General features: G+C 40.3%; 1 protein-coding gene across 1 annotated transcript; it reads left to right on the top strand.

The window, feature by feature from the left end:
- The first annotated feature begins 586 nt into the window (after positions 1–586).
- On the top strand, positions 587–20188 carry LOC131189326 (uncharacterized). The gene is made up of 3 exons (XM_058165456.1): positions 587–641; positions 14304–14366; positions 15099–20188. Exon 3 carries the CDS (start codon positions 17320–17322, stop codon positions 18241–18243), a length of 924 nt encoding a protein of 307 aa, XP_058021439.1. The 5' UTR covers positions 587–641; positions 14304–14366; positions 15099–17319; the 3' UTR covers positions 18244–20188.
- The last annotated feature ends 261 nt before the right edge of the window (positions 20189–20449 follow it).

The raw sequence follows: 20449 nt of genomic DNA, 5'->3' as shown, positions 1-20449 counted from the left end.
AGTGGAAAATAACAGACTGTCATTTTACAGAAACAAATCCAAAGTTCTTTCCTAAGAACAAAAGAAACTAGAAATTAAGTTAACTGGGAAAGTTTAACCTTCAGAGAAGACTAAGCAGAGAATATATTTTTCAAACAACATAAGAAACGTGATGTTAGTCTGTGGAATGTAAAGGATGACATATAGAAGGACAACACCTGTTCTCTGGCATCCCAAAGGGTGGAACATGGAATTTAAAAAAAAATGTTAGAAAAATTATTTTAACAATAGGAGGAATAGAAGCTATTACTCAAAGAGAATGCCTTGTCTGCTTGCACACATCCAGTGCCTCTTCACTGGATGTGTGCAAGCAGAGACTGGACAGCTATTCGTCATGGTCATGGATTCCTGAAATGTTATGGTTTCATGAGACTCTGGTTTGGGTGGAGTACCAGAGCCATAATCTGAAATCCATTTTTGTGAAAAGTTTAGGTAACTTAGCTACATGTTATTAGGTCATTTGTTAAATCTTCCCTCTATCTTCCAGATTGCTTAATCCTGCTACTCCAGGTGTTTGTTTTTTTTCATTGATACAGGAACATGGTGGAACTAATGTGAAAAGAGGAGGCTTAGCCATCCATAATGGCTCACATCTTAACCAAGTAAGCACTGTTTTATATTTATTTACTTAAGCATATATACCACTCGAATGCATGATCCAGAACATCGAATATTTCCCCATGCAGAAACATGATTGAAAGCAGTGAAAATTTAAGCAATACTTTAACCAAATAACCAAAGGAAACAATCAGCAAATAACTCAATATTACCACTACAGGAGAAGATGACAGTCCAGTCTCAAAGATTTTTGGGAGGGGGAAATCCAAACCTTAAGAATGTATGGAAACTCTTGTATCTCTACAGGAATGCTGTCCCAGAGGACTGGGAAAATGGAAGCACTCCATATAACCAAAGGTATAAGATTGGCTTCAGTTTGCTGAGTACTCTGCAGCCAGACCCAACAGCTTACCTGGTTGGCGTACAAAGTGCTCAGCGTATCATGTGCTCAGTCATTAAACACAGACAAGAGAAATCTAAGTGTGCCTATTCAGAAGTTAATTCTGTTGAGTTTGATGGGTTAGATACTTGTTTAATGGATGTAGAAATGCACCCTAAGCCATATGTCATGGCCTAAGTTTTCAAGTAACTGCATCCTCATTGATCTCTTATGATTGTGAATATTACTAATTGAGAATATTTTTGGATGTTCATCCTCAAAACAAAATGCAAAATAATATTTCTATATTCCTCCCCATAACTGAGAATGAGCTCAAAATACACAATATTCAATTAGCTAAAAAAATTGAAATAAAATGAATTCTTTTTTTCAAAAAAAATCAGGTTTGATACTTATTGTATCCTTTTGCTCCTCTGTTCTAAGGTCATCTTAACTAGCCAAGATTTCCTTTCTAGTGCATTGACCTCTGTCTGTTTGAGAAGATTTTAGAAATGTTTTTTTGGAGGATTCAAAGCACCATGAAGGAATATATTGATTTTCTTTAACTCTACCCTACATATCAATGATCCGAATCTGACCGGACACTAGTTAGGTCTCAAATTCAGACCTATCTTGTGGCGATGAGGCTGGCAAAACGGGAGTATTTTTCCAACCTCATTGCATCAGCAGATAATCGCCCAGCCGCCCTGTTTAGGGTGACCCGCTCGCTCCTCCATCAGGGAGCGGTAGAAGATCCCTTAAAGGGTCGAGCTGAGGAATTTGGACAATATCTGTTTGATAAAATCGCTCAGATTCGGGAAGGGTTGGACACAGACTGGGTGGATCCGGACGGGGTGAGGGAGGCAGGTCTTGATGTTATTATCTGGGATGAGTTTGATCCTGTGATCCCTGAGGACATGGACAGGTTAATGGGGAGATTGAATGCGACCACATGTTTATTGGACCCGTGTCCCTCCTGGTTGGTATTGGCCACCCGGGAGGTGACACGAGGCTGGCTCCAGAAAATCGTGAACGCTTCTTTGATGGAGGGTGTTTTCCCTGCCGCCTTGAAAGAGGCGGTGGTGAGGCCCCTCCTCAAGAAGCCTTCCCTTGACCCAGCTAGTTTAGCAAATTATCGTCCGGTCTCCAACCTTCGCTTTTGGCAAAGGTTGTCGAGAGTGTGGTTGCGACAGTTGCCCCAGTACCTGGATGAAACTGTCTATCTTGATCCATTCCAGTCCGGTTTCCGGCCTGGTCACAGCACGGAAACAGCCTTGGTCGCGCTGGTTGATGATCTCTTGAGGGCTCGGGACAGAGGTTGTTCCTCTGTCTTGGTCCTATTAGATCTCTCAGCGGCTTTTGATACCATCGATCATGGTATCCTGCTGCGCCGACTCGAGGGACTTGGAGTGAGTGGCACTGTTCATCGGTGGTTCTCCTCCTACCTCTCCGACCGGTCGCAGACGGTGTTGAGGGGGGGACAGAGACCGACCCCAAGGCGCCTCTTATGTGGGGTGCCGCAAGGGTCGGTTCTCTCGCCTCTTCTGTTCAACATCTATATGAAGCCGCTGGGTGAGATCATCCGTGGTCTTGGGGTGAGTTGTCATCTATACGCTGATGATACTCAGCTCTATATTTCCACCTAACCACCCCAACGAGGCTGTTGAAGTGATGTCCCAGTGCCTGGAGGCCGACGGGTCTGGATGGGAGGAACAGACTCAGACTCAATCCCACCAAGACCGAGTGGCTGTGGATGCCGGCGTCTGCACAGTCAGCTAATTCCATCACTGACCATTGGGGCGAACTATTGGCCCCCACGGAAAGGGCTCGTAATCTGGGCGTCCTCCTGGATGCACGGCTGTCTTTAGAAGATCATATGATAGCTGTCACCAGGGGAGCCTTTCATCAGGTTCGCCTGATACGCCAGTTATGCCCCTTTCTGGATCGGGCTTCCTTATGCACGGTCGCTCATGCCCTTGTTACATCCCGCCTGGACTACTGTAATGCTCTCTACATGGGGCTCCCTTGAAGTGTGCCGGAGACTCCAACTGGTCCAGAATGCAGCTGCGGGTGATAGAGGAGCACCTTTGGCTCCCATGTAACACCCTCCTGCGTAACCTGCACTGGCTCCCAGTGGTCTTCCGGGTTCACTTTAAGGTACTTGTCATCACCTTTAAACGCCCATGGCCTAGGGCCGGGATATTTACGGGACCGCCTACTGCCACCATTAGCCTCTCACCGACCAGTGCGCTCTCACAGAGGGACTCCTCCGGATACCGTCAGCTAAACAATGTCGGCTGGCGACCTCTAGGGGAGGGCCTTCTCTGTGGGGCCCCTACCTCTGGAACGAGCTCCTCTGGGGCCGTCAACTCCCGATCTCAAGTCCTTCCGCGAGCTGAAGCCTTTGCTGTTTCGAAGAGCAGGACTAGCCTGAATGTAGTTTTTTAAATTGGGATTTTTAAAAAAGGGGTTTAAATGAGGTTTTAAATTTGTATTCAAAAGTTAGAGCATCAATTGAATTCAACTATCTATTCTTTAGCTGTTTTTAATCTATTATATGTTTTCTGTTGTTTTTTGTCTGTGAACCGCCCTGAGTCCTTCGGGAGAAGGGCGGTATACAAATATAATAAATAAATAAATAAATAAATAAATAAATAAATAAATAAATAAATGAGAAACTAATATTTTCAAATTAAAAAGCTTTAACTCTCCATTAAGTTAGCCTTGATAAATTATGTTGACATATCTAGTGTTAAAGTAAGCTGATATAACTACTAAGATGATTGTTACAAATCAGGTTAGCAAGTTTATGGAGATCTGCCTCTCTAGACCAGGGGTCTCCAATCTTAGCAACTTTAAGGCTTGTGGACTTCAGCTACCTTATTTACTATGGCTTTGAGGAAATGTTTCATTTTATTTATACATTAAATGCAAAACAAGAGTCAGATTTCTTTTGAATGCTTGAGAGAATCTTACCTAGGATGAAGGGTAGAAATGGTTTTATGAAGATTTTTATCATTAGAATAAGACTGGTACTCAAGGTAGCATTCTGGAATTTGAAGCATTCAAATGGAGCATAGACAACGAAGTGAGAAAAGCCAGAGACCCTGATACTGCTTTTTCTGACAGTAAATAAATCATGCCATGCTCATTAAAGGTAAAGAAGTGTTTTTCAGGTAGAGATTGGATACTGCTCTTGATTCATTTTATTTTAAATTCCAGGCATAGGCCACAACCCTGACACCATGTGTGCACAAGCAATTTCACCAGCCTCATATACTAAGAAAAGTAGGCAATTTTGAAAGAGTTAAAGCAAGTGAGGAAAACAGAAAAAAATTAAATGGAAGGAGGAAAACAAGAAATGGAAATATGTGTAAAATAAGGGAAGTTATCTCAACTTGCTAGGGAGTTAAATCCCTCTAAAGACTATTGGAAAGGATGGTTAAATATGTAAGTGTTGTAAGTGTAAGTGTTATTCCTTGATGAAGGTATCTTTTCTTTTATGTACACTAAGAGCATATGCACCAAGACAAATTCCTTGTGTGTCCAATCACACTTGGCCAATAAAAAATTCTATTCTAGTCTAATGACATGTTGGACTGACATTGAGAAACAGGAGGAAAAGTCACACCGAAAAATAGTCTGATAAATGAAATTTGAACCCAAAGGAGGAGCAGTGGTGAAAGGGACTGTCCCTTCTCAGAAGGGATGGTCCCTAGTTTTTGGAAGAGTGTAAAAGTCAGGGATGGGAGGGGCTCTTTCAGACTTGCAAAATTCTGCTAATGTAATTTTACAGTAAAGATAGTACGCTTGCATGTGCTTCTTGTCCAGACCACCTCATAAGGCTGACAAAATGTGTATCACCTCTCAGTAGACAAAATGAGGTCAATGTAATCACCTGTAAAGGTGCCTTTAATCTGAAAATATTTCTTTAAAATGCAGTTTGGGGCCATTCAAAGTGTATTTTGAAAAACACATTTTTTTAAACCTAAAATAATGTGACATCTGAAACACAGATGGAGTATTAAAAGAAATCTACTCATTAAGCTTAAAACATAAATTACCTTTTTTTTTTCAACCTCAGCTTCAATGACTAACAGAGGTTCCTGTGTGGTCTAAGGAACTTTCTCCTGTAATTGAAATGTGCACAATCCCATTAATCACTCCTTATCTTACGGGAAGAGCATTTGTGGTTCTGCAGATGTGGATAAAATTGATAGGATCCAATTTGGGATTTCAAGTTAATGGCTCTGCCCCACAGTTAAAAGAGATGCTATCCAACTCTCTGCAAGTAGGATGTGCTCCCCCGAGTCTAAATGAGGCAATTATATAAGATTTCTATTGGAGAAAACATCTGTTGATCCATAAGATCTATGGAAATATAGGCCGGCCCAGTTTCAAATATTCCATAGAGGAAAAGGAGATCTAGAAGCTGGTATCTTCTCAGCTGCAGATTAAAATGACACTAATGATATTATTTGACTCATTTCAAAAGGGATTTTAGTTTATCTATGGTATTGAAACTTTGGATTATTTTAATGGATGTCATGCACTAGAAACTGGATGGAGAGAAGGCTGCCATGCTATACCATCTTGATTTTTGCACCCATAATCATGATTTTTATGCCTGTAAAGAATAGCAAATAGCACTGTGGCTCACTTGGTCCTTCTCTGGCTTTTCCAACTGTTCTAGTGCTGCTCTTGTGCTGCTATTAGTCAACTCTTAGAAATTTGGATATTTTGGCCTCAGTAGTCAGGAAGTTCCTTCCCAAGACCTATCCTTGCAAAACTGGGACATCTGGTTACCTTATACCTTATAGTCAGAATAAACTCAGTAACAGAATTAAAACAATACATAATCCAAGTTGCCAAGACAAAGTAGAAGAGAAAAGTAATAGGAACAAAAATTACAGGTTGTGCTCTTTTAAAAGGCTCCATTTTTTTGAATACATTTTTATTTTATTTGGAAAATTAAGATACACTACAAACTCCAAAAGAAGGAAAAATAAATTTTATAAAAACAAAACAAAAAATAAATAAAACATTAGAGAAGAAAAAAAACTGTGCATCAAAAAAGAAAAAAGACAAAAACACATATACATATATTATCCCTCCTACTGATAAATATATTGGAATAATATTAATGTCTCCTCCCCTTGAAGCAGGCCCAAAATTTATAAACCTCTATGTCTATTTGCAACCAATTTGATCTGTCACCGATCTACTATATATAAAGGCAAAGTAGTTAACAGGTGAATCAATAGCCAAGTTAAACTTCAAAGTCCTCTGTTAACTCAGAAAGTCTACAACAGCTTCTTATCTACTATAAATCATCATAGTCATTATTTCTGATCTGTCTAAGATCAAATACCCTTGTTTAATTCTTAATAATAAAACTTCTCCTTAAGATTTTGGTTGAAAACTTTTCCAAGTTTTCTACTCCCCAAAATTATAAACTTCTGTTGTCGATTCACTTTCCCAGAAAGATCTAGTCCCAATTATTTTCCAGCTAGATAAAGACCATTCCCCAATCACCATCAATCTTAAGAATGTCCAGTTCATCACTCATCAATTCTGTTAATTCCAGATCTGTAAAATCCATATCCCCTTCAGCCTTCTCCAATGAACCTACAATTTCCAAACTAAGTTCTGACCATCAATTGTGTTGTAAATGTCGTACCTTGATGAACGTATCTTTTCTTTTATGTACACTGAGAGCATATGCACCAAGACAAATTCCTTGTGTGTCCAATCACACTTGGCCAATAAAATTCTATTCTATTCTATTCTATTCTATTCTATTCTATTCTATTCTTTAAATCTGTCAATAGCAATTTAGATTCCAATCCATCCAGTTGTCAGTTTGGTTGGCTACAGTTGCTTGCAAATGGATAGCCTCTTTAGGTTAATTTAAAACCTTTGTTATTTTATCAAACTTTTACCAACGTTTTCAATTTGAACTTGTAGGTGAAAAAGCATTCTTTTTTCAAAGGCTTCCCAGAGGGCTTTATCTTTAAGTTGGTATATTGTTTGCATTTTTAATATAGTCCTCAAACTGAGCTTTCACAACTAGAAATAAACAGTTCCTTTCCAGGGCAGGGAATTAGATAGGTTGTAACAAAGTAGCCACCAAGAAAGTTGAGATAATATTTCTCACAAAAAAGGATGGGGGGAAAAAAGGGGGGGAAGAGAGAAAATATCCACGAACCATTAAAAAAATAAAAGATTAAAGTTATAAAAATGCAAAACCCCTGTAGTGAAAATCCGATGCAAATGAAAAACCAAACAGTTTACTTTCACTACCCAGAAAACCTCCATTGACTTCCATATGGAGAAAGTGAAAGTAATTCAGAACAGCAGAATGAAAGAGTGAAAAAACATTAAAGAATTCACATTAAAAACCAGCCTTCAAGTAAATCAGCCTTCAACCACTCAATTAACTTTTAAAAGAAAAATCAAAAGAAAAAAAAAATCCCATGCATGCCTAAAACACCCAAACAGTTGAGAGGAAAGATGGAGGCATAGCTCTCCAAAGGCTCCTTCCAGGAATTGCAATTCTCAAGATTCCTCTTCCCAGGAGGATCCACAATCATCTGAGGGTTATCTTTAGTCATTCTTAGCTCCTCCCATTCAGATCTAGGGAGACAGCTATCAAAGAACCGCTGCCATTAAAGCACTGGGGGCTCCTGTCTGTCTTGTCTGATCATTTCTAAGCAGCATCTCTTCCTTTGTTGTTGTTCTAGATAACATTTGCAGCATGTACTGAAAGCAAGAGGGATAGTGAGGAGGAGCAGATAAAATTATCTCTATTGAAATATCCTCTACAGAAAAATAACAAATGAAGGTATCAGGAAGCAAAGTATTGATTTCATGTTCTGCCATTAGTTTGCCACCTGTTAACTGTGATCATTATCCAGAGCTGAAAGGGGAAAGGCTAATCTTCTGTACATTTATATCAACAAACTCAAACAAAGCCTCCTAATTATCCCACTGAACCTGTGTCAGTTTTAAAACCAGCTCCCTTTTTCAGTTGGCTGCATGCCAATCCCAGAGACTAGTGTCTATATGCTACATGTTAATGACAATGTCCTTTCATTCTAGGAATGGTATAATTGCCAAAAGTAGTTTCAGGGGCTCATTATTTTTACGGTCATATTTCAGAGGAAGAGCCAAAGGTCAGTAGGGGTTTACATAGGGCAATGCATAGGAACTGGCCTCTTAAGGACACAATGGCAACTACCCATTGCCAACTACAAATCAGCAGGCTACAGCCCCAACAAGAAAATCCAGAATTAATGCCTGCGACTCCTTTAATTCACTGATGATGGAGAACAAATCATTCAACGTGAGAAATTAAATCCAAATTGTAGATATGACATCAATATTTGTGCATGTAGAGTACATTTGAATCAACTTTATGAAACTTTTGACAAGTATGAAAAAGGAAAGCTTTCTCACATTCATGTTCGGTTCTCACATTGAAACTTATTTTCAGGGTAGAGTATTTTTTATCAGAAGTTTTATTTTATTTATTTATTTATTTATTTAATTTGATTTTTATACTGCCCTTCTCCCGAAGGACTCAGGGCGGTGTACAGGCAAAATAAAACAGGTAATACAATGTACAATTTAAAATACGGTTAAGAAACTTATTTTATAGTTAGCCTAAGAAGTTAAAATATATAATAGACTAAAACCCCATTTAAAAATATTAATAAAAAATTTAAAATTGATAAAATTCAAGCCAGCCCCGCGCGAATGAACAGATGTGTCTTCAGTTCGCGGAAGGTCCAAGGTCAGGAATTTGGCGTAAACCGGGGAAGCTCGTTCCAGAGTGTGGAGCCCCACCGAGAAGGACCTTCCCCTGGGGCCCGCCAGCCGACATTGTTTGGCGCACGGCACCCTGAGAAGTCCCTCTCTGTGAGAGCGTACGGGTCAGTGGGAGGCATGTGATAACAGCAGGCGGTCCCGTAAGTACCCAGGCCCTAAGCCATGGAGCGCTTTAAAGGTCGTAACCAAAACCTTAAAGTGCACTCGAAAGGCCACAAGTAGCCAGTGCAGTCTGCGCAGGGGGGGTGTTACATGGGAGCCACGCCTAGCTCCCTCAATCACCCGCGCAGCTGCATTCTGACTAACTGAAGCCTCCGAGTGCACCTCAAGGAGCCCCATGTAGAGAGCATTACAATAATCCAAGCGAGAGGTAACGAGCGATGAGTGATTGTGCACAAGGCATCCCGATCAAGGAAGGGGCGCAACTGCCAAACCAGGCGAACCTGGTGGAAGGCCCTCCTGGAGACGGCCGTCAAATGATCTTCAAACGACAGCCGTTCATCCAGGAGGACACCTAAGTTGCGCACCCTATCCTTTGGGGCCAGTAACTCGCCTCCAACAGTCAGCCGCGGCTGCAGCTGACTGAATCGGGATGCCGCATCCACAGCCACTCCGCCTTGGAGGATTAAGCTTGAGCCTGTTTCTCCCCATCCAGACCCGTCACGGCTTCCAAACACCGGGACAGCACTTCAACAGCTTCATTGGGGTGGCCCGTGGAAAAGTACAGCTGGGTGTCATCAGCGTACTGCTGGTATCTCACCCCGAAGCCACTGATGATCTCACCCAACGGCTTCATATAGATGTTGAACAGAAGGGGCGAGAGAATCGACCCCTGCAGCACCCCACAAGTGAGGCACCTCGCGGTCGACCTCTGCCCCCCTGTCAACACCGTCTGCGACCGGTCGGAGAGATAGGAGGAGAACCACCGGTACACGGTGCCTCCCACTCCCAATCCCCCCAACCAGCGCAGCAAGATACCATGGTCAATGGTATCAAAAGCCGCTGAGAGGTCTAATAGGACCAGGGCAGAGGAATAACCCCTATCCCTGGCCCTCCAGAGATCATCCACCAATGCGACCAAAGCTGTCTCCGTGCTGTATCCGGGTCGGAAGCCGGACTGGAACGGGTCTAGATAGACATCCAGGTACTGGGGTAGCTGTCGCGCCACGGCACTCTCTACAACCTTCGCAACAAAGCGAAGGTTGGAGACTGGACGATAATTGCCCAAAATAGCTGGGTCCAGGGAAGGCTTCTTGAGGAGGGGTCTCACCACCGCCTCTTTCAAGGCGGCAGGGAAAACCCCTTCCAACAACGAAGCGTTGATAATCCTCTGGAGCCAGCCTCGTGTCACCTCCTGAGTGGCCAGTACCAGCCAGGAAGGACACGGGTCCAGTAAACATGTCGTGGCATGAAGCCTCCCCAACAACCTGTCCACGTCCTCGGGAGCCACAGGGTCAAACTCATCCCAAATAGACTCAACAAGACGTGCCTCCTCTCCCTCGCTTGGATCATCCCAATTTCGGTCCAGACCGTCCCGGAGCTGAGCGATTTTATCGTATAGATAACCACTAAACTCCTCGGCTCATCCCTGCAAAGGGTCATCCCACACCTCCTGATGAAGGAGGGAGCGGGCCACCCAAAAAAGGGCAGCCGGGCGGTTATCTGCCGATGCAATGAGGGTGGAGGCGTAGGAACGCCTCGCCTCCCTCATTGCCACTAGGTAGGTCCTAGAATAGGACCTAACTAGTGTCCGATCAGCTTCGGAGCGACTGGACCTCCAGGTGCTCTCTAGGCGTCTTCTCCGGCGTTTCATCTCCCTCAGCCCCTCGGAGAACCAAGGGGCCGGACGAGATCTGCACCGGGTCAGAGGCCGCAAAGGCACGACACGGTCCAAGGCCCCAGCCACAGCCTGTTCCCAGGCCATGACTAGTTCCTCAGTCGTGCCATGGGCCAGATCCTCAGGAAATGGCCCAAGCTCCGTCAGGAACCTTCATCAGGCGCCTGGGACGGAACCAACAAAACTTTTTACAAAAGTGTTTGTCTCCTACCATACCTCATTAAGACACCTGCACTTGCGAACTGATTTCATTAATCTAAAAGGAACATTTGTGTTCAGATAACTGGTTTTCAATACATAGATAAAGGAGATCGCAAGACTCCCTGAATGTAAACAGAGGAAGTGCAGATGTTAGGCAGTTACAAATCCCACAAGCGGAATTCTGCTCTCGTTTTCGTATGTCTTTAACTTGCTTACTAAAGCAATGGGAATTAAGGATGAAGGGCTGAATTTTGGCTGGGATTATGTTTTATGATCATAAAACAGTTAAGGAACTTCTGTACTATCATTTCAGCTTCTCATTTAATGCTAACAATCCAGAGGAAAAAAATATCCCAATGGGGAGAGTTTGGCTCTGACTTGAATACTTTTAATATGGAAAGACTCGTTTACCCCCAGATAAGTTGATTTCATTCCCAAACTGCTCTAAATATGCTTTTTCTAGCCTTCAGTTTTATTTATTTATTTACTCAGTTTATATGGTCACCCAGTTGCCAAGTGACCGTAGGCAGCTAACCAATTAAAAACTATACACACACACATACACCATATTCCAGCAATCTGTTCCACTGTGATCCAATTATATGTACACAAGAGGGATTTCAGCAGAATAATTCCCCTTCCTACTGTTATCCAGCAAATGATACTGTAATACTTCATCCTTCTGATTCTGAAAACAATATGTGGACCTCACCCCATTCTTAAGAGGTCATGCATAAGCGCACCAGCGTTTATATCCATTTATCAGTATTTAGTTCATTTGTTCATGTTTATGTTCATACTTATACTTGTTACCTTGTACCTTGGTACCTTGGACAAACAAACAAACAAACAAACATATAGCCATAAAGTCTCGATGCCCTTCAATACCTTCTCTCCTCTCTGAATTTGTCTAATCTTTAGTTTAAGTCCACCTAGGTGGTTGTTTTTGCTCCACCTGATAATGAATTCCATAAATTTTATTTTGCAAAACAAAATACTTATTTTATCTTGTTTTGAATCTCCCCTCCAGTCAGTTTCACTAAATATCTTTCAGTTCAACTATTCATTTCATACTGCACTTCTATCTGCATCTTTATCTTCTGTGACAAGGCTTGGTAAACTACGGCCTGCAGACCAAATCCAACCAGTTACCTGTTTTTATATGGCTCATCACCTGTATTTAAGGTCTGTATGCAAGAGGATGGCAAATTGACAGGATTCCGCCATGTTCTTGGAATACCAAGGGCCTTGCATCCTGGGCAGCAGCAGCCTATAAGCATTTACTGGCAGACTAGTGTGGTTTGTTGTCTGCTTCACTACTTGGCCGGAAGATCTGCCAGCCACACTCACAGAGGCATGGCAGGATCTGGCCCTTTACAAAAAAGGTAGCTGACTTCTGCTGTAGGGCAGGGGTCTCCAACCTTGGCAACTTTAAGACTTGTGGACTTCAACTCCCAGGATTCTGGGAGTTGAAGTCCACAAGTCTTAAAGTTGCCAAGATTGGAGACCCCTGCTCTAGGGCATTGCTTTTAAGCTATAACATCACACATTTGTGACTTCTGCTCATAGAGTTACACCTGTTTCTTGACCAATACAACTCCCCTTTTCTGCAACTTCTCCAGCCAATCCTGGCATCTGGGTCAGAAGAAGCAAACACAAGTCTTTTTTGGACCAAAACAATATTATAAATAAAGGTTGGAAACATCAGTCTCTTCACCTCAGCCATGAAAAATATTATCGCCATAAGGACATGGCTGAACCTACTTCAATGGGCAAATGAATGACAATAAATGAGATCAAATCTCTCACTGGGAGTAAAAATGTTTAAAATATTTTATTTCTATCTTTGACTGGCATCTTAAAATATACGGATTAAATTGGAATTGAAATAAAAAGTGAATTTGGACACATGAAGGTTTGATCTCAAAATGGTACAAATCCTGAAACTGCTGTTGGACATTAAAATTTAATATATGCAATTTTGTGCTGGCTAAATACAAAAAGTACTAAAATGCATTACATATCAGCTGTCAGGCACTAACCATCAAACACTGATTGCTCCATGTAAAGCAATTATTATTTTATATATATTGCAGATATAATGTAAGGTTCATCGATAAAAGTAGTCTCCCTTCATTCCAGTCAAAGAGGTGGAAACTACGTTCTATGAAGACAGATTGGGAAAATGAATTTATTTTGCCTTGAAAAAAAAATAACTCAGGGGGATGATACACTTCAAGAGACTGAAGATCAGACAAGGGAAGACCAATGCTTGTTTTCCATCATCCCAGAGTGTAAGATACAGAATAAAAGTTTGAAGTTACCAAAAATTGATAGTTGGATAGTGGAAACAAACCTGCCTCCCAGGGAGAAAGTGTGCTTCAATTTGCTGGATATGTTGAAGCAGAGGTTGGACAGCCATTTGTCTGGGACATTTTCATTTGGAGCCTGTATTGAGCAAGAAATGCTTAATAATGGTTTAAATCAGGGGTATCAAACTCATGTCATCACGGTGGCGTCACATGACGTATTGGCACTTTTTCCCCCCTTTGCTAAACCGGGCATGGGAATGGCCTGCGTGTGATGTATCCGGCCCACAGGCTGGGAGTTTGACTGCTCTGGTTTAAATAGTTTTTTCTGACTCTAGGAATAACTCTTGTTTTGATTCTTACTTTTTTTTTAATCTTTTGGTATTCTTGAAAAGCTGCAGCAGTTGTTTACAGCTTTTACAACACCTTAAAAACTCACAGGATGTCCAATCTTCTGAGTCTGAAATGAAAAATATCTGTGTAGATCTTCAAGAAGAGATCTTTTCTGTGATCAAAATGAGGGGCGAAAATATAGGGCTGTGCACTGGTCAATAATGGTTTGAGTTGATCCCTTAAAGCAGTTGCCTTTTTTTAAGGCTCAAGCAGAAGTTTGCAACATGAGGGGATGCTTTAATGAACCATGGAACGGTGTGGTCCTTGTGCAAGATGTCAAAGACTTCTTGGGAATCACTGTCAAAATGTGCACAGCTCTAGCAAGGATGAATGAGAATGAAATGATAATGAAAAGGCAGCATTTTAAAAGTTTTATTACTAGTTTCTTAGACTTTTTATCCCACCTAATTTCCTTGTTTTAATTTTCCATATTAAAACTAAGTCCTTCAAGAGTAGTGAATTAATTCATTTCAAACTTAAATATAAACTTTCAACAAAAAAGGAAAGACTTTATCTCTGTTACTGGAAACCTTAATAGATAATTACCCTATAATTCTGGCATTTCCTAGAGGTTTAAGTTCATTAATTTATTTTTGTAACTCTTCCCAGTCTCCAGTCAAACATGTTGAACATTTTGCTCATTAGCAGGTACATTTGAGTCTTTCCTTGGGAATTCACTATTTTACCTTCATTTTCAGGGCAAAGCCTACAATGCTATTGTGCTGCATGATATGTATTAACTGAGTTGTTCCCCCAGGACACTGATATACCACTAATGAGGATGTGGGAAGGGGATATCAAGTCTTCTGAAGTAGTATCAGTAAGTGAGATGAAGATCTGTTCCTGGTGTCTTTCTTCTTTAATACTGTTTAGCATCAATAGTGATGCCAAAGAATAATATCCTTTTTTCTATGGTTTTTTTTGGGGGGGTACGCTCTTAAATGGTGATGGGATTTGGGGAAGTATTTGGGGGAAGGCATAAGCATTCCTTTCGTATGCATTCTGTGGTTTCTACAGCATCTTGTTCCTGTGCTTATTTCATTATTTATAAGTACTTTGATGCCATTATGATCAAGCAAATCTAAGCAGCTTATGGGACCAATAAAATATATATCATACAACAAAATAAAATAAAATATATATCATACAACAAAATAAAAACACTACATTGTATACAATCCTAAATAGTCATTTCAACTGATTCCATAAAATCATCAGAAGAAATGGCACCCTTCCTCTCCTAAGGATCTCCAATTCCCCAACAATGGATGGCCTGACGATGTAGTAATAGAGACCCAGGAACTGTTGGATGTACATACCATTTCCATACCACTGTGTGTCTGTACAAGAGAGGAAATACTCCATCCTTGAAAGTGGTAGATGAACAAGTGCAGGAGAGGGAGGATTAATCATGAATATAATTAAATAATAGCAAATTCGGGGGGGGGGGGAAGTGAATAAGAAAGTTGATGATGTCATATCTTTTGTTCTGGCCAGCAAAAGCCAGCTATTGTACTCATTTTCTCCATTATTTAATGCAATTTTTTTACAGTGTTCCATTGCTAAGTCATGTTCCACTCTTCACAACCCCATGGACCATAGCATACAACCCCCACTCAGCCACCCCTTTCTTCACTGTCTCCTGGAGCTTGCCCAAATTAAAAAACAACAACAAGAAAGTCCAATTGCCTCCTGAAAAAGCACCTTTGGACAACCATGACCTGGATGACTGAGAATCTCTACAGACTTTTAGTTATACAATTTGGGGTGAACACCCTTTGAATGGTGTGGGAGTAGGAATGGATTTCCAGAAGAAAAATTGCAAACTACAGGAACCAGGAGCAGTACTCAGGTGACCCTGAGGACACAGATAAACCTCCAAGTGCTTCAGCGACCCTCTAAAATGATGCAAATGACCAGCTGTCTGCAAGGAATATAAATCCTTCCATTCCCCACTATCCTGTCAGACTCGAAGAAGCTGCTTGGATGAAAAGTGAAATGTCTTCAAAGAAAAAACAAGAAAGTCCAGTTGCCTCTTGAAAAAGCACTTTGGGATGCCTAATTCATGTTCATTGACTTGTTGACACTATCTAACTATCTCATCCTCTGCCATCATCTTCTCCTTTTGCCTTCAGTCTTTCCCAACCTATTCACAATTTGATTCCAGGAAGAAGACACAGTAACAGAGTTAACAGCACTTATTCTTGTGGGTCTAGGACAATTTGCTGCAGCCGTCTTGCCAGATAATATTTATTGTGTTCCATTATCCCGCATGGAATTGTTCCGTGGTGAGTTGTTCCCATGGTGTGTTGGCCCATGGCAAGTTGTCCCGTGGCAAGTAATAATAATCCTATATTAGAAAATAATAATAATGTAATAATCCTACATTAGAAAACCTAAATTGCATATCTGATAGTACACAAACCATGGATACAACTATAAAATCTCAACAAAATATCACTGACTCTATTCAAGCTAACTTAGAAAAAACTATCATTAACTCCATTCAAACAAACTTTAAAAAAGATTACTAGCATATTTTGAAACACGTTTCACAAGTCTTGAAAAAAAATTACAGCACAAATAAACGGAAACGCAACTGATCAAAAACATTTCCCAATCCAACAAACATTGCCTTTTACATAAATTAAACCACAAACATCTACCAATCAACCAAACAATGTAGCAATACTAGTAAAAGATACAAGAGAGAACAAAAGCGTCAAAATGCTATATTATTTGGACTAGATACTACAAATGAACCAGATATTGATAAAATACGTAACATCATTTCAAATTACAAATTATCAATCTTCAACCCTAATGAAATAACCGAAGTCTCCAGAGATGGACCCAAATTCAAAAACAGTGATGGTTCAGTGGTGCCTAAATTCTGTAGAGTCATCTGCAAAAATGAAACCAGCAAACAAAATTTCATCTATACTATAAACACAATTGCCAGAAACAACCTCAGCCTCAACAAACTTAGAGCTAGACCTGACCTATCATTCCTACAACATATTAGATCCCGTGAACTTCGTTCAAAACTCAAACGATGGCAAGAAGAAGGTGAAACCAACCTTTACATTGATTACCATGCTGACTGCATAAAAAGAAAAACCTATAATCAAATAGTCATCACTCAACCACACTTCAATCAAAGCATCCAACCATCCATCCATCAAGGCATCCATCCATCCGTTCAATTAACTGTCGATCAACCAACCAAACTTCAATCAACTGTCGATCAACCAACCAACCTCCAACTACCCCTACAAAGCTTCCAACCATCCAATGATCAACCACTCATTGCTCAACCAACCTTCCTCCAACCACCTGTTATACATAACCCTCAATCAACGATCAATCAAAACTAGGTATGCACGCCCCTTACCTCTTCAACACCAAACACTGCAGGTCTTAAATGTAAATTAATAAATGCAAGAAGTATTGTAAACAAATTGCCTGAATTTATCCTCTTGTTAAACAATGGTACATTTGATATTATATTTGTTTGTGAAACAGGGCTGAACTCATCCCTCCCTGACTCCATTATTTCAAACAAAGAGTATCAAGTCTTTTGATTAGATCGTGAAAACCGCAGAGGTGGTGGAGTAACTATCTTTTACAAAAAATCACTGAACCTAAAAAATATTCAGGTTGCACATAAACTTTCTCTTCCTGAAACTATTGTATGCGACCTGTCCCTTAACACCACACTTCAATTCTTACTATGCTACAGAGCCCCTGACTACGACATCGCTCATGCAAATATGTTAACCAAACTGCTAACATGGGCTACCTCTTGCCCATATCTTCTCATCTTCCTGGGCAACCTAAATCTATCTTTTATTAACTGGATAACAAATGAATGTACAACTGAACCAATCCATACTACACTATACAACGCTGTTACAAACCTAGGTTTTGAACAACTAGTAACTAACAATACAAGACTCAACAACTGCCTCGACCTCATCTTTTGCAATAACACAAACTCAGTTTATGGGCTACAAATAAAAGAACCCTTTTCCAACAGCGACCACTGCATGATAGACTTTTGTCTCAATATACACCCTCACATAAATCGTCATAATAATAGTGCTCCTAACTACAATTTCAAAAAAGCCATCTATGACCTTATAAACAACAACCTCTCATCTCTTGACTGGCAAAATCTGTTCTCAACCTGTATCATTGCTGATGACCACTATAGAGTTTTTCTACTTGAAATCAATAGAATCATTAAACTATACATACCACAAATCACCACCAAAATCAAAAAAAGCAAATTATCCATATCAATAAAAAAGCTTCAATCCAAAAAAAAATCCCTCTGGAGAAGAAACAAAAAGGGCTATGTAGCTAATTTCAAAAAACACTACAGAAATATTTGCAACCAAATAAAAACTGAATGCACCATTTACCACACCAAGCAAAAAAAAGACCTTCTGTGCACAAATTCCAATCATGCTTTTTATAATTTTGTGAACAATAAACTTAAAGAATCAAGATCCATCCCACCACTAAAAGAATCTAACGGCAAAGAGTGTAATGTGAACCGCTTCAATCTTGATTGCAGAAAATATGACTTCTGCAACAAACTTGGAACACACTACCTGACTCTGTGGTCTCTTCTCAAAATCCCCAAAGCTTTAACCAAAAACTGCCTACTATTGACCTCACCCCATTCCTAAGAGGACTATAAGGGGCATGCATAAGAGCACAAAAGTGCCTACCGTTCCTGTGCTATTGTTTCCTTTCATTATATCAAATTAATATAGTTATTGCATACTTTTGCTCATATATATGCTTATATGATATGTAGTTATTTTATGTTGATGCTTGTGTATATTGTGACAAAATTAAAAAAAAGTTGGCCACAGCAAGATAGCCATGGCAAAACTGCTTTGCTGGGTTAGCTGTAGCAAGTTGGCTGTGGCAAGATGGTCATGGCGAGTTGTCCCATTCTGTATTCTAGCACTCTAAAATTTCTAGTAAACATGATCTCCCACACGAAAGCTGCTACTTTCCTCTCTTTCTTCTTATGCAGCCTTCAAATAATTGGTTGGGTTTTTTTACTTTGTGTAATGAGAGGGAAAATATATAGTGAATACCACACTAGTTTCACTCAGTGAGATTATTTTCAAGTTGGATATAGTTGCTTGGGCATGTAATCCACAAAGACCACCAAATGATTTAATGCCTGATCAAGAAATTTTCAAATTGGGGAGAGGTTGATTCTTTTTAACAATGTGTTGATGTTACAAAGAAATAAAATCTTTTTTTCCCCTCTCACATCCACCATTCATGCTTTTTGTGAACTTTAAACTCCAAACATGTATTTAAGGTCTGTGTGCAGTGCTTCCAAGCTCTTTAAGAAATCACATTCGTGGTCAGTTCTAAACACAGGGAGTAGAATTTCAGAATAGTAAAAACTACAATCCAGAACTTAAAGGGCAACACTGACCCCTGTATTGCAACTGGGAATTTGGATTAATGTGTTCCTAAAAAGCTGTTCATCATGAGTAATTCCAGGCTAAAAGAACTGGGTGTACTCCATACATAAATATATGTGTGCCACATTTAGGCTTTGAAAATCTATATGCAGACTTCTTGGGAACATTGCAAACAACATGACTTTTCTAGAAGGGAAAGAGCAAATAATTTTCTTAACTCTCAGAAAATGTTCCTATATCAGGGAGAAAAATGTTTCAAACCAGCAACTAATTAAGAACAGATATCATGTCAAATTAAGCTGATATGACAACTAGAGAGGTATTTGTTTTACTATATGTCCTACCCAGGAGATCACACATCATATTTCCCAGATACATGTTGAAGGAATTGTCCTTCCTCTCCTATTTTGCTTCTTTCCTCTTTTCCTTATGTGGGGCCATAGCAGCACTCAGAGACTTTCACCTTAGAAAGATTAGAGATGATTAGAGTCTATTATATTCCTATTATTTCAATGATTGGAGCCTGTCTCTCCCTCCCTCTGGTATTAGCATAACATCCTAGACGTTGTAATCGTAAACTGTCTATTTGTACTTTATTCTATAGGAGGAATTTGTACTTAATCCTATAGGAGTTTGTGGGGAGTCTCTCTCTCTCTCACACACACACACACACACACACACAGAGAGAGAGAGAGAGAGAGAGAGAGAGAGAGAGAGAGAGAGAGAGAGAGAGTTGCATCCTTTCTGTTCGGAAGCATTTGTTCTTTGTGACAGCTTTATTGTAAGTGTTGAGGGCAAAACAGCATATCCTGTGGTATAATTTGGACAGGAAGATATATCACTCTATTTTCCCATTCATTTTGTTTCACAGCTGTCTAGAAAATTATTCCATAGAGAGAATGAAGCCAAGCTAGCCCTACAACCCCTGTGCTCTGCCACATTCCCTCTCCTCCTGCATGGGAATGATCCTGCACAAAGTCACCCCTCCCATCATCCTCTGGAGACCGACTGCAAACACCTGGCAGCTATTCCAGGGAATGAGTCTATGGTGCACAGGCATCCAAGCTGAACCTTATTTTAAGGATTCCCAAGGGCCCTTCATTCAATAATCTATGCAAGTTTTATGAGAGCTAGATTATTGGGATTGTCAAAGAAGAGGATTGGTAATGCTTCCAAAGACAGTTACCACCAACATCTGTAGCATTAATAGAGGGGATTTTTTAAATAACCATTTAGTTATAATAGTCCTCATCTTGGTAATCTGTGCATCATATATTATCATCCTTAGAGTTCAGGGTGGTTTTCAACAACCCAATTGGGTTTACATGGCCATGACTTCAACATCTGGCTGAGTGATGACATCTGAGATGTGCAGGATGTGAAATGGAACCCGGAGGAGGTACCACACAAGAGATCAGGATAATAATAGGTCATTTCAGCTTGT

This window comes from Ahaetulla prasina, chromosome 1 (genome assembly GCF_028640845.1).
Source record: "Ahaetulla prasina isolate Xishuangbanna chromosome 1, ASM2864084v1, whole genome shotgun sequence".
Lineage (NCBI taxonomy): Eukaryota > Metazoa > Chordata > Lepidosauria > Squamata > Colubridae > Ahaetulla > Ahaetulla prasina.
This window is presented reverse-complemented; position numbering and strand designations above follow the sequence as displayed.